At 37.7% G+C, this 21,269-nt stretch overlaps 2 protein-coding genes across 4 annotated transcripts; one reads left to right on the forward strand and one right to left on the reverse strand.

Moving 5' to 3' along the window:
- Positions 1 to 10,087: 10,087 nt before the first annotated feature.
- Positions 10,088 to 14,530, reverse strand: rsrp1 (arginine/serine-rich protein 1). 3 transcript variants are annotated; one of them, XM_049481124.1, is made up of 5 exons: positions 14,377 to 14,530; positions 12,297 to 12,947; positions 12,029 to 12,201; positions 10,676 to 10,753; positions 10,088 to 10,461 (listed from the first exon to the last, which is right to left on the reverse strand). In XM_049481124.1, the coding sequence occupies exons 2-5, from the start codon at positions 12,937 to 12,939 to the stop codon at positions 10,321 to 10,323; spliced, it is 1,035 nt and encodes a 344-aa protein (XP_049337081.1). In that variant the 5' UTR covers positions 12,940 to 12,947; positions 14,377 to 14,530; the 3' UTR covers positions 10,088 to 10,320. The 3 variants fall into 3 exon arrangements, 1 of the variants encoding a protein (XP_049337081.1); XR_007439939.1 differs by having other exon boundaries at positions 10,407 to 10,461; positions 11,692 to 12,201; XR_007439938.1 differs by lacking the exon at positions 10,088 to 10,461 and having other exon boundaries at positions 10,733 to 11,532; positions 11,692 to 12,201.
- Positions 14,531 to 15,559: 1,029 nt separating this feature from the next.
- Positions 15,560 to 20,803, forward strand: mgst3b (microsomal glutathione S-transferase 3b). The gene is made up of 4 exons (XM_007238570.4): positions 15,560 to 15,864; positions 17,052 to 17,174; positions 18,364 to 18,436; positions 20,466 to 20,803. Exons 1-4 carry the CDS (start codon positions 15,739 to 15,741, stop codon positions 20,564 to 20,566), a joined length of 423 nt encoding a protein of 140 aa, XP_007238632.1. The 5' UTR covers positions 15,560 to 15,738; the 3' UTR covers positions 20,567 to 20,803.
- The last annotated feature ends 466 nt before the right edge of the window (positions 20,804 to 21,269 follow it).

Raw genomic sequence — 21,269 nt, forward strand, 5'->3', positions numbered from 1 at the left:
TCCAAATGACCTGATTCTTCAGTTCAAGCTTTGGGTGGTGTTTCTTCCTGATCGGGCCTCGTCGTGAGGTGCTCACCCTACTCGACCCCTTCTCCTCTCGCTGTGGGAGTCAAACAAGCAGCACTCGGGCCCATCTGCATATGAATGAATGAATATGTTATGAATTAAGCCTGGTGGAGTTTGGGGGGGTAATTGCTTTTTCAGAGGCTGCTTTCAAAGACCTGGTGTGTTGGGAATTAGAGCCATGCCTTGTTTATGATTTCTCTCTTTTGTTCTCAGAAGCTTTATCAGCTGGCGGAGGGATGGGGGGAGTTCCACACAAATATATCTCTTTGATATTTGAGCGTAATGCTGGAAATTATGGATTTTATTGCATACTATAAGAGTACGTAATGCCGGTTTATGAGCTTTGTGTTCGCAGGTAAAATGTTGCAGGATTAATATCACAAGAAATAATAATCCAAAAGCGAACGCAGCTAAAAACATGGCGTGTTTTACAGCCAGCGTGAGTCACTGGGAGAGGGAATCATCACATATGATGATTTTAGCAGTTCCAGGAGTCTCCTCAGGAGAGAGAGAGAGAGAGAGAGAGTCATCCTTTGCATCTGTTTCCAGTTTTTAGGCCAGTGTATACCAGCTTCCCACATCTGTAGCCTGTGGTCAGTTACTAAGAGAAAATATAGCTATGATTCCATTACCGGGCTGAAGTGACTCAAATCTGATCTTTTGCTTTAGCATGGCTGTTTAAACCTGGGATTAAGACTTTCAGGAACACACGGAGAATTTTATTCAGTGTTCACTGGACGCTAAGACTACGTGCACATTACGAGCCTCATTGCACAAATCCAATTTTTTATTTATTTATTTTTGCTCAGATTAGATGTGGCAATCTTGACAGTTCAAATTCACAAATGTAAGTGATCTGTATCTGTGTGTGATGCGAACGAATATGTCCCTGAAACACTGCCTCACATGCTCACATTGATACCTGTACAAACATTACCTTATTCACCATTAACTCATATTTGAGAGACGATTTGTAGCTTCGTAAAGGAAAAGCAGCTGATATGTGGAGCATCTTTTGCTGGAGTGGAGAGTAAACAGCTGGTCTGAAGTTCATGTTCAGGGCGAGGAGGAGAAAAAGGACCAGGCGGTTTGCTTTTGCTGTTTTTCCTTTTCAGCTATAGCTGCACAGATCCACCAGCTATAGCACGTAGCGCTAATGCGTAAAAGCAAAAAGACACATGAATTCTGTGTGATTTGACTGTTTACATTCGTGTTGCATGTCCTTGGATCGGATACGTATCTGATTTAGGACCACATATGAAAGTGACTCAAATCTAATTTGAGAAAAAAAAAAAAAAAGGAATTTGGCGCGTTCACACAGCCATGAAAAAATCAGATCTTAGACACATTGAGGGGAAAAAAAATCAGATTTGAGGCACTTCAGCCTGGTAATGTGAACACAGCCTTAGAGCTGGTCAGAGATGGTTATTCTTTGCATATAATACAAGCGTCACTAGAATGGGTTTTTGACGTCAGCGCTTGTCTCAGACTTTACTTTATCTACAAGGTGGAGCAGCTAGAAGCAGGTAGAAGTGTCTTATAGAGTGGAGAACAATGTGTTTAAGAACTCCAGCAGCACTGCAGTGTCTGATCCACTCATACCACCACGACAAGACAACAATGTTTACCATACTTGTTCTGGAAGCAATGATGAAATGAAGTATCTGCCTTTAACCTATCTATGCAGTGAACACACAATACACAATATACATTACAAATGTACCAATTTCTGAGGGTAAATAAGTTAACAAAGCAGTGGTATGTAGCATTTATTCCTTAAAATAGCACCAACACTACTAACTGCACTGTATAACTCTGGTGAAGTTGCCTTGAACTTGTACACCCTCTATTGCTAAATTAACATCATTATTTGTAAGTCGCTTTGGATAAAATTGATTCTAGCAGAACTCACATAAACATATAAAAAAGGTTAATAGGATACTATCTATCCATCCACTGTCAGTACCCCAGCCAGCATTAGGCAGAAGGCAGCATACACCCTAGGATACCAATGGATACCAATGTTAGACAGTGGATTGGTCCTACCTTTTATTCATTTCCTCATCTCACCTGAGGTTCACTTGTAAATGCTAGGATAAGCTAAGGATAAGCATTACTGCCAAAACATCATCAGATAATACCTCATTTTACTGCTTTATTTAGACCCACTCTGTTCATCTGTCGCTCAAACACCTCTCTAGCTTCCATCCAGAAATAAAGCAACACAGGTTTTCCTCTTTTCCTGCCTGCCGTTCCACTGGTGTAGGCCTTAGCAGGGTGTGGATTGATGAGTTTTTGAAGGTGTTTAAGTTGGATGGGCTCTGTTACAGTGATGGATGCTTCGGCTCATAAACTCGTTAAAGAGGTTGGCTGGCCAGGCGCCTCAGAGAAGAGATTACACTCATGTGACGGGCTCAAATAGCTGCCTGGCATCCGTGGCATTAAGGACAACTAATTAGACATCAAATAGAGTTTGCCTGTGAGGGGTGATTCGAAGCATTTTTCTCAAGCCAAATTCAAAAGACGCCTTGTGTGTCCCGAACAATGGGCTCCTTTATGTGGGTCTGTAAACACGCAGCGTTTTTGATATTTTTTTTTTCTTCTCCCCCTCAAACTCTTTTCCTCCTCCTCTCTTTTCTCTCTGCGTCGTGAAGATGTGTCAGGATTCTTCTGTGGCTTTGCCAGGACGTTCCAGATTTAGGGCCTGTGGAATCTCCCCGTGGCGGTGCGCAGCCCTGCGAGAAAGAGGATGGGGGCCGGAGAATGTGTGTGCGTGTGTGTTTGTGTGTACCCACACTTTTGTGTGTTTCGCACATTGTCCTGTCAGTTTGCACCATTTGCTCTGCACTAGATCAACAGATTTCTGTGTTCTGTCTGGTGTGTGTGAGTTATAAAACCCTTCAAACATTTAGATTTAGTGTTTTCAATAGCTCAACATAAACCTGGCTTTTTAATAATATGACGCAGAAATAAATTAAGAAATATTACAGATTTCTGAGGTTCAATAAGTTACAAAGCGGAGTTATTTAGCATTCTTTCCTTAAAACAGCGTCAACACTACTTACTGCACTATATAACTCTGGTGAAGTGAGCCAAATAAAAGCTGTTTTGAGATTGAATATAAGAAGTATAGCTTTTTATGGGATAGTATAGGGTAATGTAAGACAGTATAGTTAATTGAATAGTATAGAAAAATATATACAGGGTAATATAAGGAATATATGTTTTTTTATGGGGCACACAATGCATCCACAAAGTATTCACAGAACTTTACTTTGCCCACATTTGGAACAGCCTTTTACAGCCTTATTCCAAAATTGATTAAATTGATTAAATAACAACTTTTACGGAGATGCTGGATTTCATTTTCCAGCAGGACTTGGCACACTGCCCACACTGTCAAAAGCACCAGTTGTTTTTATTATATAATATTCTATATTCTATTTCCTGAGACACTATATATTTTTTTTATTGTCTGTAAGCCATAATCATGTATCAACATTAATTGAAATAAACACTAAAAATAGATCACTCTGTATGTAATACATGTATATAATATATGAGTTTGACCTTTTGAACTGCTTTGCTGAAATAAAGTAACTTCTCAATGATATTCTAATTTTTTGAGATGCACTAATACATTTTGTTAAAAATGAGCACAGCCTATTGGGCGAAGTGAACTATTTGCACACTTTTCAAATACTGCTAATTTGTTAGTTAAAATTTGACATCTATATTTTATAAATTAGAGTGTTATATTTAATATCTGTGTGTAATTACTAAACAGACTAATTGTTCAAAGCTTTTGAGCGATACTGTGTATTATAAATCTAATAGAGCAGTGGGTGTTGGACGGTGTCGGGTTGGGCTGTTTTATCCTGTGATGAAAAACAGCAATTTGTTATCAGCAACAGCTGAGGTTTAAACTGAGGTTAAGCAGGGTTTGTGAGGCCAGGGAAAGAGGATGCATTCCATCCAGCTCCTGATAAATATCTCTTACTGGTGAGGGAGTCCTGAGGAAAACAGGCCGGTGGTTGATTGCTGTGGTTGAAACAGTGCCTGAAACAGTGCCTGAGTCCACACAGCTGATGCCGTACAATGGGCTGCATCCATTTTTCCTCAAACCTCTTATTGACTGAATCTAATAAAACATCCAGCTGCCGATGCTGTGTGAATGTTAGCTTTCAATCGCGTAACTAATGCTATTCAAACTCACCACCACTGTGCCCGAAGTTCAGACAACAGCTAAACCTTGTGATCCGTAATAAAAAGACATGAATACCTTTCCTAAAATCACAGCATCTGCTCATGATAGAGCTCCGGCACAGAGACGGGAACGAGGCCATGCCTGGCTATAATACATTGGCTATAATGCTGCAATGTTAATGTGTATGATTGGGCTGTATTCTCTGCATCTTAAAAAAATAGAATATCATTAAAAAATTACTTTATTTTAGTAATTAAATTCAAAACGTGAAACTCATATATTATATAGATGTATTACACACAGTTTATTTCTTTTATTGTTGATTATTATGGTTTACAGCCAATGAAAACCCAAAAATCAGTGTCTCAGAAAATTAGAATATTATATAAGACCAATTGGTACTTTTGGCAGTGTGGGCAGTGTGTCCAGTCCTGCTGGAAAATTAAATCTGCATCTTTATAAAAGTTGTCAGCAGATTTTATGGGAAAACAAAACTGCACTGACTTTAGACTTGATAATAAAACACAGTGGATCAACACCAGCAGATGACAGACATGTCTCTCTAAACCATTGTCATGATTGGTGGAAACGTCACACTAGACCTCGAGCAGTTTGGACTGTGTGTCTCTCCACTCTTCCTCCAGACTCTGCTCCCTTGATTTACAAATGAAATGTAAAATGTACTGATGATCAGTGATGGTTTGGAGAGACATGTCTGTCATCTGCTGGTGTTGATCCACTGTGTTTTATTATCAAGTCTAAAGTCAGTGCAGTTTTGTTTTCCCACAAAATCTTACAGCACTTCATGCTTCCCTCTGCTACTGACAACTTTTATTGAGATGCAGATTTCATTTTCCAGCAGGACTTGGCACACTGCCCACACTGCCAAAAGTACCAATTGGTCTGTTTAAAAATTAATATTCAAATAATCTAAGACACTGATTTTAGGGTTTTCACTGTGTAAGCCATAATCATCAATAATAAAATAAATAAAATAGATCACGCTTCTATTTGTTTTTTAGATGCACTATTGTGTGTGAGGCATTCTTTGAGACTTTCTTTCTGTGGTTTTTCATAATGTTGCCAAAAGGTTAGATCACTTTTATCAGATTTTTATCAGATAAAGCACTGGTTTTCAATTCTTCATGAAAAATATAATTCATTTCATGGAGGTTAAAAATAAACGGTACCCTCGTAAACAATTGATTTTTTTCCCATAAGAAGGGCCCTTTAGGGTACAGAAGGTTTCTATTTTTGCATTTTAGTGACACTTTCTCAAACTTTCTCAAACTTGACACTTTCGCCTGAGTCTTTAAACATTTGCATCTACATGCAGACGCCTGCTCTCTGTTTGCAAGAAAAGAATGAAAAGAAAGAATGAATGCGTTTTAAACACGACACACCTGCCAAGAACAAGCTTTCTGACACATTCACTACAGCTACTAGATGATGTATTACTCTGAACTGGCTTCATATTAATCTGACACCATTAATTAAAACCGCCAAACATCAAAGGTGACCTATCGCTCAGCTGCTTAAAGGCTTTGATGCTCTGCGCTCGTCATTCAAACAGGAATTAAATGAATATTTCATCCATGTGTCACGACATCATGTCTCCTCATCACAATAATGAGAGAGCATAAATCTAACAGACACTGTGAGACACTGACAGCTTAACTGACTGACGTACAGGGGGAACTCAAGGTACGTCTTAAAGAGGCCAAGGAGTCTTACAGGAAAAAGGTGGAAAGAAAGCTGCAAGATAACAACACGAAGGAAGTCTGGGGTGCGATGAAAACCATCACTGGGTGCAAGAACAACAGCGGCAACCCAGCAGATGGGGGTGTGGACAGAGCAAACCAGTTTAACAACTTTTACAACAGGTTTGACTGTCCTGCTCCTGCTGCCCCCTCCTTCTACCCCCCTGCAGCTTTACCATCATCTCCATCTCCACCGCCACCACCATCATCATCTCCATCTCCACCATCTTCATCATCATCATCATCACCACCATTACCCTCACCTCCATCTTCACCACCACCACCCTCATCACCTCCATCATCATCTTCATCACCCTCACCTCCACCATCTTCATCACCACCATCACCCTCACCCCAACCATCTTCTTCATCATCATCATCACCACCATCACCCTCACCCCAACCATCTTCTTCATCATCATCATCACCACCATCACCCTCACCCCCACCATCTTCTTCATCATCATCGTCACCACCATCAACACTATCAGCTAGCAGACAAATCAGCTCCTCCAGTCCACCAACCTTTACTGCAGACCAAATCAGGAGACTTCATCCCAGGAAGGCAGCTGGCCCGGACAGAGTGTGCCCCAGAATGCTCAAGGCTTGTGCTGTTCAACTGGGTGAGCCCCTCTCCAAAACCAAGGAGATGTGCATAGACTTCAGAAGATCCAGGCCCTCTGCTCAGCAGCCAATCTCCATCGAGGGGGTCAATGTGGAAGTGGTCAAGTCCTACAGATACCTTGGTGTGCACCTGGACGATAGGCTGGACTGGTCAGTGAACACTGACTCCCTCTACAGGAAGGCCCAGAGCAGACTGTACTTCCTCAGAAGGCTTGGGTCCTTTAACATCTGCCAGAAACTCCTGCTGATGTTCTACCAGTCTGTGGTAGCCAGCGTCCTCTTTTACGCTGTAGTGTGCTGGGGAGGCAGCATCAGCAAGAGGGACGCTGGACGACTGAACAGGCTGGTGAGGAAAGCTGGTTCTGGGTTGGGACTAGAGCTGGAGTCCTTAACACCACTGGCAGAGAGGAGAGCCCTCAGCAAGCTGCTGAACATCATGGACAATGTTCACCACCCTCTGCACAGCACCATCACCAGGCAGAGGAGCTCATTCAGCGGCAGACTGCTGTCCCAGTCCTGCTCCACAGACAGACTTCGAAAGTCTTTTGTCCCTCAGGCCATAAGACTTTTCAACTCATCTCAGCACAGCAAACTGAAGACTCTGTGACACCTTTTCTTTCCAGCAATTCTGGCCACACCATGGACATACCCCCATCTATGGTCACACTATCTTGCTGATGCCCATAACACTATTTTTATAGTTCTACCCTATTTTGCACTAGTTGTTCATTCACTAGTTCATTCATCTACTGTTTACGTATCATTTGCACTGCTAAATTTAAATTATTATATAACTGTGTTTGCACTTTCTGTATGGCTGACATCAGTTATCCTTATCCTTACTTTATGCACATCAACTGGTGTTCGCTGTCTATTGTGTTCAACTGCACTACCTCCATTTTACATCACACACACACTAAAGACTGTACTTTTATAATTTCATTTTATTTTTTATTTTGTTGTATTTCTATGTATCATTTATATATATATATATATATATATATATATATATATATATATATATATATATATATATATATATATATATATATATATATATATATTTTATCTTTTTGTAACTTTGTGTACTATACACACCTGCTGCTGGATGTCAAGAATTTCCCCTCAGGGATCAATAAAGTATCTATCTATCTATCTCTATCTTCATTTGTATTCTAATAGGAGGAATGGGGTGATTGGTATATCACGCGAGCGTGGAGTTTATCAGCTTTAAAACAAAGCCAGATCTGAAGTCAAACAGCAGTTGTGAATTTTAAGCAGCTATTAAAAAATGATGATAAGCAGATGCAGATGGGTCCTCAGATGTGCAGCTTATCAACACATTATAAACCCATAGTACATTAATTTTCCCCTTTAAAATTATATTACGTTTTTTTTGTTGGATAGATGTGAAGCATGTGAATCTTACCACCTTATAATAAGAGGCAATACATTGGTAAATGATTAGGCATGAAGTTAACAGGTAAAACAATATGATGTAATATTAAATTACTAGAACTTTTATCAGGTAAATACCTAGATATGAAGCTAATCGGCACATAACCATTAGCCATGAACCTAAAAGTTAGAACCCTGGCAAATAACTAGCTTTAAATTCTAGTTATAGTAAATAAATTGAATCTAATCAACTAGCAATAATATTCCAATAATTAAAACATATCCAATAAATAAACAACTAGTACAGAATAGATACGTATCTAGCTATGGTGCTAATATGTAAATGTTTCTTGTAAAAGAAAAATACATTTATGTATATTTTTTAAAAGTACACTAAACATTGAAAAGTATGTACTTTTACCATTAAAATTAATATGTACTTAAATACATACTAAATGCAATATTTTGGCAACTTAAGTATATTTCAGTTGTAATTAAACTATATTTAAATACAACATAAACCCATTAGATTGTGTGTTTTCAGTAGTTTTTAGTGCAGTTTTTCATTAATTATTTTAAATAGAAAAGACACTTTTAGTATTCTTTACATAATTGAACATACAGCTCTGGAAAAAAATAAGAGAACACTTAAAAATGAAAAGATGAGTTTCTTTGATTTTACCAAATTGAAAACCTCTAGAATATAATCAAGAGGAAGATGGATGATCACAAACCATCAAACCAAACTGAACTGCTTGAATTTTTGCACCAGGAGTAAAGCAGCATAAAGTTATCCAAAAGCAGTGTGTAAGACTGGTGGAGGAGAACATGATGCCAAGATGCATGAAAAATGTGATTTAAATCCAGGGTTATTGCACCAAATATTGATTTCTGAACTCTTAAAAATGTATGAATATGAACTTGTTTTCTTTGCATCATTTGAGGTCTGATAGCTATATAATGGCCAGAGGACAGAACGTTTTGTGGTGCAGAATGTGAAAAATGACGCAGTTAAGCTGCTTGTGTCTCGTATTAACTACTATGATACAAAATGGAAACATTTCATTTTTTCACAAATAATTCATTAGTAAATCTTTATTTCAGGCAAGGAACAGTAACAAACAGCAAGGATCTTTAATACAATCTTACAGTACGCATAAATAGAGGCATACAAGCAAATCCTTCTGTGGTTATTTTTGGAGCCTAATGACTTTGATATAATAAATAATCCAGTTTTCCACTCTGTGTGGCTCACCCATAACTCATTTTTATGATGGCACATGAGGGCTGCATTTGATACACAGAACCTTCCAGATTTTTCCTGACATTGGTAAAGCGATGCTGCCACCTAGTGGTGTAGACAACTCAGATGTGTACTGTAATATCTGAAATGGTAGCAGCTTGGTTTAATCATTTACAGTGGCCATCATGATGGACTCATCCAGCCTATATTAAAATAAGATCATTTAACAGTCCCACCATGGAACATATCTGTTACAGCAGTGACAAAGCATGGCACTCACATTTTACACATCTTTAGTGTGAAATGCAAGAAAATGTCAACTTGATGCCCTACTCAACATACTTTTCACTAAAATATAAGCATTTAGCTGAGTGGATTTCAGCTGTTATCATTTTTACCCAAAAAACAAATGAGGCCAGATAATTAAATTCATTTCAAATACAGGCTTTATTCTTGCCTCAGAATCCTGTCTGAGCATTCTTACATTTCAGATATAAAATAAACCTTCTTGATACTATTGCTATAAGTTTAAAAGTTTGAGCTTTAAATGAAACTTCAGAAACATTGAATAAAACTCTTGCTTACTCAAAATATTTAATTACAGAAAGCATTTGCCAATTTCTGTTTGAAAACTAAAGCACCAAATTATGTTTTTACCATTATAACACTATTAGCTGAGATCTTTGTGAATTATTATTTGAGCCAAGTAAACACCTGTCTTCATTTTCATTATTGTAGTTTTCATGAACGACAAAAGTTCAGTGCAGAAAATAGACACACAAGACAAAATTTGACAAATAAAAGGTTTATTTAGAAATCTCAGCACAAGACAAAATTATGTACACATCAATTCCCACCTGTGCGCAATCCTCTCTCGTCTTCCTCCAACTTATCACTTTACATCTGAAAGAAAACACCTCTAATGAAACTGATCACTAATCCACTATTTAAACCTCTATGTACAAACTATTTACAGTATTTACAGTGTCCATAAACACTTCTATATACAGATTGATGGAGGATCAGTGTTTGTTAGGAGAAGATTTCTTGACAGGAACCCACTGTCCGTATGGCTTTCTGTTCCCCATGCTGTCTGCTCTGGATGTTACCTTACTCTCAGTCACGTGGAATGTTGGGCTGCTTGGTGGCTTGGCGACAGCGTTCTGGGAGGAAAGAAAGAAAAAAAAGGCAACTTTTAGAAAATGGAACATGTAAAACTTCCATATATAAGGGTTTTCCATGTTTTTTTTTACTTAATACAAATTGAAACAATTTGCTTTCGTACCGTGCTACAAAAAACCCATTTAGACAGTTTCTACATACTATTTGTACTAATGCACGAAAGTTAGTTTTCCATGACTAGCTGTTAAGACTTACATTGATGCTGAAGGTAATTGGTTTCCATGTGGGTGATATCCTCGCGACATTGTCATCTTTATTCGTCACATCTTTTTCCTGTAGAGACAAGAAGAAGAAATGTGAACACCAAAATATTAAATTCTCAGCAAATCTACTTTCTATCTACCCTTAATATTTAAATCTGTACATGCATAAAAGAAAGCAAAGTGTCTGTTCAATCTGTCAACAGTGTGTACTGCTGTCAGAGACTAATCAAATTATCACTACAGATAGCAATAATATATTATATAGCTAAACATGGAAACACAGTAAAGCCAAAAAAAATCTTCTCTGAGTAGAATGATGAAGACGCAGCGATTTTGTCCAAACCCCCATCCAGCGCTCTGGGCGCAGACTTGTCTTTGGTACAACGAGGACAGAGGGGACAGGGTCAGCTCTTCTGATTTAAGGGCCACTAAGAGCCAGTCCGTACGCCTGAGTTTCTTCAGACACACAGATTCGAGGACGACTCTGGTAAATAACAATGCACCCAGTTGAACCATAAGCATATTAGCATGTTCAAGTTCTGCAGCTTTAACTATGATTACAGCTTTGTGTGTTTAAAGCACTGTGCACTTTTAACTACCATTACATGTCTTGTCCGAAGTGTGTTTAAAATGAAATTAGGTGTTAATGTATTGTAAAAATCAAAACGTTAAATTGTGTTTTAAATATATATAGAGTAGTGGTTATATTAGCACTGATGTTACTTAACCATATGCACAATTAAAGATTTTAAGCCTTCTTGAAAACCCAATGTTGTCACTCAAGTCAAATGACTTTCCCTCTTTCTCCTATTCCAAGGGGTGGAGGAGTGCAGACCACTGTCATGTGATCTACGGGAATAGAAACGATACAAAAACAAAGCAATTGAAGCGCTCCTAAACACATCGAAGAAGATTTAAAGATATTGTTACAGTTTCTTGTATTCACAGGGTTGCACACACATCCACACACACACACACATCCACACTCTTACGTAGTTTTACCATTACCTAATCCGGATATGACTGTATGTAGCTGCTGGTGGTCTATATTTTTTGCCTTCATCTCCATTCCATTTAATCCATCAGCCAAAAACAATCACGTCTGAGGAGATAATTTACACCATGACCCAAGGTTGGGTTACACAGAGCACAATGACACTTCAAATCCATGCTTTCACTCAAAGTGGTAACCAAAAGTTAAAAAGGCCCTTTACTATATGGTAATGTAGCTGACAGCTCTTAATCAGTCCTGATAATTAAAATCACCGCTTCTCTCCAAAGAGAGGAGGGTACTTACTACATTATTGATCAACTAATCATCACTCACTGAAAGACTAATAATCACCTGTGCTGGTTTCTTCAGTGGCTCGGGGTCTGCTCTCACCCGTTCATTAGCATTTCTCTCTGGGGTCTTGTCTTGCTGCTCCACAATCTTCACACTGGCAGGCAGCTCCAGGTTGTGCACTCCAAAGATCTTGGAGGCATTTGCTTTAGCAATGTTCAGAAGTTCCACTTTTTCTGTGGAGAGAAAGAGTACATTTAAAAACGTCTAAAGTTTTAAATGGGGAAAAAAATAAAAAATAAAACACACACTAGGAATAAAAATAATTTACCTCTCTGGCTGAGCCGAACAGCAGAATGCTCTAGGGACCTTGATCTGCTTCTGTAGTCTCTGTAGCTGCTCCTTCTGGGTGACTGGGGGAATCTGCACCGGTATCGCCCCACAAACCTGCCTTTTGATGGACTGCAGCTTGAGGATCGTGACCGTGACCTGTATGAGCGTCTGTAGTAGCGCTCATGTGAACGAGAGCGGCTGCGGGAGCGAGAGTAGGCCCTGTGCCTGCGATCACGGTGGCGCCAGCGATCTGGTGATGGGCTGTAGGAGCGAGAGCGGGCTCTGTAGCGACGAGGAGGAGAGTGGCGCCGGTGTCGGCAGCGAGACCGGTCAGAAGCACGGTGGCATCTTGGGTGAGAACGTGACCGTGAGCGGCTACCTGAGGAAGAGTCACTGTTAGAGGAGGATGAAGAGGAAGAAGAAGAAGAAGAGGAGGAAGAGGAGGAGCGAGATCTGCGGCGATCTCGGCGGCGGCCGTATGACTTTCGTGACTTCCTGCTCCTGCTGCTAGAATAAGAACTATCCTGGCTGCTGCTGCGGTGGCTACTGGAGCTAGAGGAGAGGGACTCCTGGTCAAAGATGAGCCGCATTCCCTCGCTGAGGCGAGCCTGCTGGGTCTGGCTATTTTCCTCAGTCTTCATTGTCAGACCTGCAAAAGAGACGAACCATGCATAAATTAGACTGAGGAAAATACAAAATACAGTAAGAACTTAAGCTAATATTGCCAGGAACTAAGATGCAAAGCATGCACAATAACCATAATCTATGCTTCTATCACATGAAGGCGTGTCATGATAGTAAGCTTCCTGACTTACTTATTGTTTAATACAGTTTGTTTGAAATTATGTTTTTAAGATTTTAATAAAATAATCCCAATGCCTGCATACTGTCAATAATTTAAGAAAGTTGATTACTCTTGATTTATGTCATTATATCAAAATCATTATACTCCTAAAGTGACAATATTTGGAATACACCACGAACAATGTTTTAGGAATGAACACTAATGTGCTTGTCTGGTCTTAACGATTTAAAAAGGAAAGGAAACAAGACTCCTCTTGACTATGATCGCTAAATTTACAATACCACACTGTGTCCCTGAAGAGGACCGCGAGGACACAGTCAGTCAGTCTCTGGTGTGTGTGCTGCTGACACAGGAATGTTCCAGCACAGCCTGAGCAAAACAGCTCAGCTTATGCAACCGAAACTCCCCCACCCCCGCCCTGCTTGCGTAACAGCGAACAAAGAGAACAAAAAGGTCTTCAGGACTGACTAAATATTTCTAATAAATCGCATTAAAGAGTAGATTATTAGTAGATAATTATTTTTTTTGTATGTTTTAACTATGATCAGCCTCTGAGGTAAACACTATCTGTTCAAATTAAAAATTGATAAAGGTAACGTTAAACCCTTAAATATAAGTTAGTTTGTCAGTATTAAATGTTTTTTTTCAGCTTGTTAAACCTTTATGACTGTATGTTTTAATTACCTTGGATATCCTTACTTGTATTATGTTTTTAAAAAAATAAGGTCTTCAAGACTTTAAATATAGCTAGCCTTCAGTAAGCTGTACACAGTAAATTTAACCTACACACATTTTATTCCATTTAAAGTCTCCGTTTTATTATCTTGGGCTTCCCCAAGGTAATTTCTATCCAAATTACCAAACAAGGAATCGTTAACTAGTTAAAGCTAGAAAACTATTATTGGAACGCAAACGTAACCTAATCGTAAGAAGCCATTACAGCGCTAGACAGCAGTTAACCTTTCCAGAAGACATTAGCATTAGCTAGCTAGAGAACTCATTTATCAGGAAAATAATTTACAAAGCCAACAATAGCAGTTAAGTTAATGAGCTAGCAAAAAGAAAAGTATAATCAGACACAGAAGCTGGCTAGCGATAGCTAACTACGTTAATATGCTGTTGTTTTCGTTTGACGTCGAGCTAACGCTAAGTACCATTAGCTAGTAAGCTAAGCTAACCGAATGGCACCCAATTCCTCACCGAAATAAAACATAAAAACCACAAACAGCTAACTATCTAAGTAAAATTTTCACAATTAAAATATAGTTTGTACCTCTCGAGCGTTCGTAAAACGTCTGTATTTCTGCTGTAGGTTGAAGAAAGCTGGTAAAGTCGGGCGGTAAGTGATCGGACGGACCGTCCTCTGTCTGTGGTGTGAATCAGTGATCACAGCGCTGCTGCCCCCGTTTTATATGCTGGAACTTTCCAGAAGCTTGAGAAGCTTCACGAACATCGCCCCGCCCCCTTACTCCCTCCCTCCCTCCCTCCCTCCCTCCCTCCCTCCCTCCACTAAGAGAGAGACATGCAGCTAGTGGCTACGTGTTTTTTGTAGCCAAAACCCCTACTCCTTTAAGTAAGTAACATTTTATTTTAGTGACATCTAAACCTTCATACTGCTTTATTCTCAAGGAACTGACGAGACCTGCTGCATGTTTAGCAGGTAATAATATTAATTTCACCCAATATTTCTTTAGCTGAGGTAAAGCTTAACCTATCCTGTCCACCCTGTCGTGGTAAAATATCTTAGTAATTAAAATGAAATGTAGCTATCTACACAAGAACAGTTAAAAATGTTAGATCATCAAGCGTGTTTTCATCAAATGAATTTCATCAATTTTCACTAAAATTGTCCAGCCTGTCATTGTGCACACTAGAGCTCACTCAAAGTATGTACTAAGATGTCAGTGATTTTAACATGCAACATGAATTGCATGCAGCAGGCATCAGCCACTGCTCATACGTGTTGGCGTTGCCACTGGTTGATTGGCAATAACTGGCTGCCTTTACTGCTGATATAGCAGCTGTTGGTAATGGCAGCTACCTTTACCAACATTTGGTGGCTGTCATTGACAGGCCGATGGCAGCCATTGACTGGCTGTCGGCTGCCTTTTCTAACTGGAGGCTGCCATTGATCAACTGGTGGCTACCATTGATCAAACAGATGGTTGTCATTGACCTACTGGCGGCGGCTGTTACCAACCAGTTGCTGTCATAACCAATTGGCAGCTGCCATTGCCTGATTGAAGGCTGCCATACTTCTGCTTCTTTCCTGCGGTCAACTGCCAGTTAAGAGATTAAACCCTATAAATATTCAAAATAAGAAAATTAAATCTATTTTTGTTAGTGTTGGGGGCCAAAGGTCGCAGTATTCTGATAACAGCCCGTCTGTAATGAGAGAGACACCCGTTGCTAGTAGACCGTCCAGAAAACGCCTCTCCATGTTTATAGTCCGGAAGTATCGCGAGATTTCCTCTGTTTTTTCTGCGACTTTTGCACTCGTCTCCTTTAGCACGGAGAAAAGGGCTGAAACAGGGTGAGTCTGCACTTTAGCCCACTCTTAAAATCATTACAGACGCGTGCAGGTACAGGTATTTTACCGCTAGTGTGGAGAAGAGGCCCAGCCGCGCTTAGAAACATGGAGATTATAGATATCCTCCCCGCCAACTTCGGCTACGTGATCCTGACCTACCTGTACAGCTGGATCATGCTCACCTACCTCGCCGTTAAAGTTGGAGGCGCGAGGAAGAAATACAACATTAAGGTAACGTTATCTACAACTATACACATGTTAAACTAAATTACTTATGCATCAGTTGTGCTTTTACATGTACTTGCTGATAGCACTTGCAGCAAACGTGAAATATAACTACAACTCTGGAAAAAAAATAAAAGATCACTTAAAAACTGCTTGAATTGGAGTGGCATAAAGTTATCCAAAAGCAGTGTGTAAGACTGGTGGAGGAGTACATACCAAGATGCATAAAAACTGTGATTTAAATCCACTGTTACTCCAAGTGTGCAAGTGTTCCTGTCTAGCTTTAATTTGTCTTCAATATTAAATTTACAATGTAAAAAATCATACAAAGAAAGAAACATATGTAATTTTGAAAACATCTTTAATTATAAAGTAAAGAAAATATAAAAATTGTAATTATAAATATATAAAATCAATAGACGTTAAGACATTACTTACTAAGGAAATGCATTATTGAGTTAGAAAGCATAACCTAGTTTATGTATGCATTAAACACATGTAAACATATAACCTTAGCAGATACAAAACATACTAGCACGCTCTAATCTTACCACCCTGTTATCTGTTGCAGCAGCACTGATAAGACCTCCAGACTAGAAAACAGAAATTATTAGCTTTTTTTAGAGACACATAGCAATATAAAATGACCATGTACAAGAAGTCGTTCACTGATAGCAAGAACATTAAATAAACTATATATTTTTTCTCCTCCTTCATGAGATCAACATTGTTTCAGTGCATTAAGAATGGAAAATTAATATTGCTATCTGGGTTAGCAACATCTAATAATAAAAAAGATTTAATAATATATTTGAGATTTTCCTTTATCTTAAAATCTGAGGATTTCTAGTCTCTTTTTGTATGCTTGTTTACCTGCATGTGTTCTAATGGCATCTGATGTTTATTATAGTAAACCATCTGTTATTGCTGAGAGAAATTGCTTTAATTAATAAAATATGATGCATAAAACATCTTCCACAACACAACCTAATTTAGAAACAGCAATAAAAAGATGAGCAGGTTCTGATAATTTGACTTGTTTACTTGTGCATGTATTTATGCATAATCATATTTCAAAGTCTGCAGTCTCTCAGTACTGAAGTATGTTTTACAATACAGAAATCTCATTTAAATATAAATGATAATAATTGCATCAAGTAAAGCCTCTGGTCTGTGCTCGTTTATCTCTGCAGTACCCCACCATGTACAGCGACAAGGAGGACGTGTTCAACTGCATCCAGAGGGCTCACCAGAACACACTGGAGGTCTACCCACAGTGGCTCGTATTCCAGACCATTGCTGCACTCGTGTATCCAGTGAGTAGATATTGATAATTAAGCACAGGTCATGTCCAGATTATGTACTGTACCACATATTAACCCTTTACCAGTAAAAAAAAAATATTGTTAATATTTTTTAGGGCAATAATAAAAAAGTGTTTTTTTCTTTTTAAAATCCCTGCATTATAAAACATTTTAGATTATACTTTGTGGTACAACCAGAACACACAACATAACTTGTGTTGAGATCTAAAAATGCATATTATTGAAAGACACAGTGACCTATAGTGGATTTTATCATCCTAAAATATCTCTGCTGGTTAGTAAAGATGGCACAATCTTTAGTAAAGTTTAATTTCTTTTTCAATAAGATATAGTGACCTAAATGTGTTCTATCAAACAGCTGTGCAGACGTTAAAGGGTGTGTGTCAAGAAATAGCATTGTTAGGTATATCATTGAATAAAAGTGGTGGTTATTATACTTTGTACATTTGCTTAAGAGTGGTATTAGGTAAAAATGAAACCAAACAGAGTATCTCTATTTAGTTTCAGGATTTAACAACATATGAAATTATGATTATATTAATTGAGAAAATAGCTGTTTAATCCATACTGAAAATAATCTTTATCCGGAAATAAAATAGTTCAAAAGAGCATCACTTAATGTCCAACTTTCTTATTTATTTCTTTATTATTTATTTTCAGTTGACTGTTTTTGTGATGTCCTAAACCCACACATTGACATATCACTTATTCTTTATATGGTATGTTAGCTCCAACCATTGATTTAATAAGTAGTGTTTTAGCATGGACTGCCTTTAAAATTGAAACAAAGCAAGCAAAGCTAATCAAAAAAATAAAAATCAAATTTTTAAGGTACATTGACCAAAACTAAGGGCTACAAGAAACATGCTAAGTTAAAAATATATTAACACTGTGTAGTTTTACACTTTTCCATTTTTTTTTTATCTTTACAGCAAATGTGCAACATAAGAGCATGTATCTGCTGTGTGAATGACTATGTTTTTTTTTTTTTTCTTGTGTACTCAATCGCGTAATACAGCTTAAAGAGAAGTTAATATTTAACACAGTGATTTGTGTCATCTGTCAAAGACACACTTTGCCCTAGTATGACTGTGCTTTAATCAAAACATGTGTATGTATTGTGTCCTTTGACCTGGTGTAATAAACCTTATCTTTCTCCTTTTTATTCCTTTTTTTTTAGACCGTGGCCTCTGTTCTGGGTGTCATCTGGGTGACCAGCAGGTTCTCGTATGCCTGGGGTTACTACACTGGCAGTAAGAATTCCTTTAAGTTTCTCTAACAGTTACCCAGTTAGTTGCTGTAGATGAAGAACCACATATACTGCAGAATGCAGACAGACACCCTGGCAGCACCCTGGATGTCTCCTCAGTCCCTGTGTGACTACTAGGCTCCATAAATCTCCATTTATTTTTATTAACATGTACAATATTGTAATGGAGACATTTGGTCTCCTTTAGCTTAAACAACTTGAATGTGATTAGTTTCACATGGTAATGTGGAGTAATATAATTTTACTAAAGGAGATCAGTAAAATATATTAGGGATTTGCATGGGATAGGAAATCTCATCATGAATGATTGAGATGGGAGTGGCTACTCAATTTACACACAGTATGATAAGCAATATCATAACCCAGTTATAGTAGTATTTAGACTGAATAGGCTAAACTACACAATGACTTGCAGTACCTAAAACTGCAGAGTCTTTTCTGGATTTGACTGAGGTAACTTAAGTCTGATTTTGTATAAAATAATAATAATAATGTATCAAATAAATTATAAAAACATAAAAAAAACTAACCAAAATACTATGCAGAATAATTAGTGCATGCATATAAACTTCCAACAAACAATTGTTCAAAAAAATAGTGTGATTTTAATTACAGTATTACTGTCACAATATATTGTATACAATACAATATGGCATATCCCTATTTTACTCCAACCTCCTCATGTAAAACTGATCCTGCTTATATAGAACTTAAGACAAACCTTGGGTAATTATATCATATTTTTTAATATACTGTCAAGATATGGCAAAGTTTAAAATGATATCACCTTTATACCGATCAGTGAACATGTCAGTCTGAAGATAAGACTACTAAACTATGTTCCTCCACCGCCTTTATAACAGCTATAGCCCTGCTGTCTGACTTTAAACCGACCAGTTTCAGCATTGATTGATGTTTTTTTTTTTTTAATGGAAAGTGTGTCACTGAGTCACAGTACAATGTTTAGGTATAAAGCTCTGCAGTACGAACACTTGCACCGAGGCCTTCACATAATCCTGCGCTGTACTGCCCTATAAATATCTAAACCACAACAGGAAATCACTCCTTTCCCTCACTAGGGTCAGCTGACCCAGCCACGGGCCCCAGACAATCACAGGCACAGACAGCACAGCATATTAATTTTGTATAAATCAGTTTAGAAATGATTGTCTAGACAGTTTCACACACAATTTTAGAGTGGCTTTCTATCAGTGATATTAGCAGCTTTCAGATCAAAAACGGAAGTAAGTTAAACAAGAGCTTGCCGAAAATTGTCATTGCAATGTGTGCATGTGCAACAGTCCTGTCACAGTAAGTGTAATATATATATATATATATATATATATATATATATATATATATATATATATATAGATTAAACTATACATTTCGTGGGACAATTGCTTGATGCAGAATACAATTTCATCTGTTCTCATTTTCCACGCCTTACCTACCTGAGATATCAGATGCACCAAAATTATTATTACTTTTACTACTTATTTGCTGGCTAGCATCGCAAATATTACTGTATATACTGTTCAGTCTTTTCACATATTCATTTAAGCATCAAAATTATTATTTTTTTAAATAATTGCTGCATATTCAGTGGATCCCTGTTTATTTTACCCCAATATTAAATTATGACATTTTGACTCATACATTTTATATACATATGATAAAATTTATTTATTTTTGTCATAATATGTCATTTCAAACTCACAGTTTTCCAATAATAGGGCCAGCAGTTAGATAGTGAGTGTGACCATAATCAGAGTTCTGCAGTTATCTAATATTTTAGGGGGTCATGTAAACAGAATAATAAACTTAATAAAAAAAATAAAAAAACTTTTTTATAAGGCACTAATAGTGTAACTAAATTGTAATACTTAAGATTGTAACACAAAAGTAAATTGGAAACATATGGTATGTAAATTGCTTTATTAATTAAAACAGAATGCATAGAAGAATTTGTTATCCTCACTGCTGTGTGTTTTCCCTCCCCACACTTTTAGACCCTGTAAAGAGGATGAACGGGAGCTATGGCTACATAGGCCTCTTTGGAGTGATGATCCTCTCCATATCTGTTGCCCTGCAGCTCCTTGGAGTGTTTTAAGAGCCTCTGAACACTAACCACATTCTCAGCACTGACCATTTCAAAGTTATAAAGGCATTTTTCATTTTCATATTTAAAATGCATTTTATATTTCTTCCACACATTGCTCTACAGAATGTGAAAATGTACTGTTTCTGTTAGACCACTATTAGTTTGTATACTGTTTATCATGTACCGCACATTGACTTGTACTTAACATTTCTCTTAATACAATAAAAGCATTTCAATCATGCTGAATGAAGTATGCAGAATTTTCTGTGTTAATCACAAACATGATAATAAAAGATTAACTGTTCTGATAAATAAAGCTCCACCCACCAGTTGTCAGTTGTCACTGTAATGTGATAGAGGAGCTTGAAACAGCTCTGCTCAGCCCCTTTAATGGCACATTTTCTAACGTGTAACACAGTCCAAAAGAAAAGCTCTGGTCATTTTGTTTTTGGCAAAATATTTTTACTTTTACTCAATATTTTACTTCAAAGGAAAACATTTCAGATATTAATGAAAAAAATATGATTAAGGGTTTAGTGTCTCTTTAATTAACCACAACAATGTCAACAACATTTTTTGCATTTTCTGAAATTTTTAAATAAAAAATGCACTTAAGGGTTATTTTAAGCAGGTGTAAAGCCTTATCTGGACAGGATTATTTTTCAGGGGTTCCTGGGGTAAGTTTCTCTTTTATGGAGGGGTTCTCTGATTG

Source organism: Astyanax mexicanus, chromosome 7 (assembly GCF_023375975.1).
Source record: "Astyanax mexicanus isolate ESR-SI-001 chromosome 7, AstMex3_surface, whole genome shotgun sequence".
Lineage (NCBI taxonomy): Eukaryota > Metazoa > Chordata > Actinopteri > Characiformes > Acestrorhamphidae > Astyanax > Astyanax mexicanus.

What these genes read in the sequence shown, in the direction of transcription:
- rsrp1 (XM_049481124.1), bottom strand. Translation starts at nt 12,939, where the DNA reads ATGAAGACTGAGGAAAATAGCCAGACCCAGCAGGCTCGCCTCAGCGAG. An exon ending in TGTTCGGCTCAGCCAGAGAG is followed by an intron (nt 12,202 to 12,296) that starts GTAAATTATTTT and finishes TTCTCTCCACAG; the next exon opens with AAAAAGTGGAACTTCTGAAC. An exon ending in CAATTACCTTCAGCATCAAT is followed by an intron (nt 10,462 to 10,675) that starts GTAAGTCTTAAC and finishes CTTTCCTCCCAG; the next exon opens with AACGCTGTCGCCAAGCCACC.
- mgst3b (XM_007238570.4), top strand. Translation starts at nt 15,739, where the DNA reads ATGGAGATTATAGATATCCTCCCCGCCAACTTCGGCTACGTGATCCTG. An exon ending in GGAAGAAATACAACATTAAG is followed by an intron (nt 15,865 to 17,051) that starts GTAACGTTATCT and finishes TTATCTCTGCAG; the next exon opens with TACCCCACCATGTACAGCGA. An exon ending in CTGGGGTTACTACACTGGCA is followed by an intron (nt 18,437 to 20,465) that starts GTAAGAATTCCT and finishes CCACACTTTTAG; the next exon opens with ACCCTGTAAAGAGGATGAAC.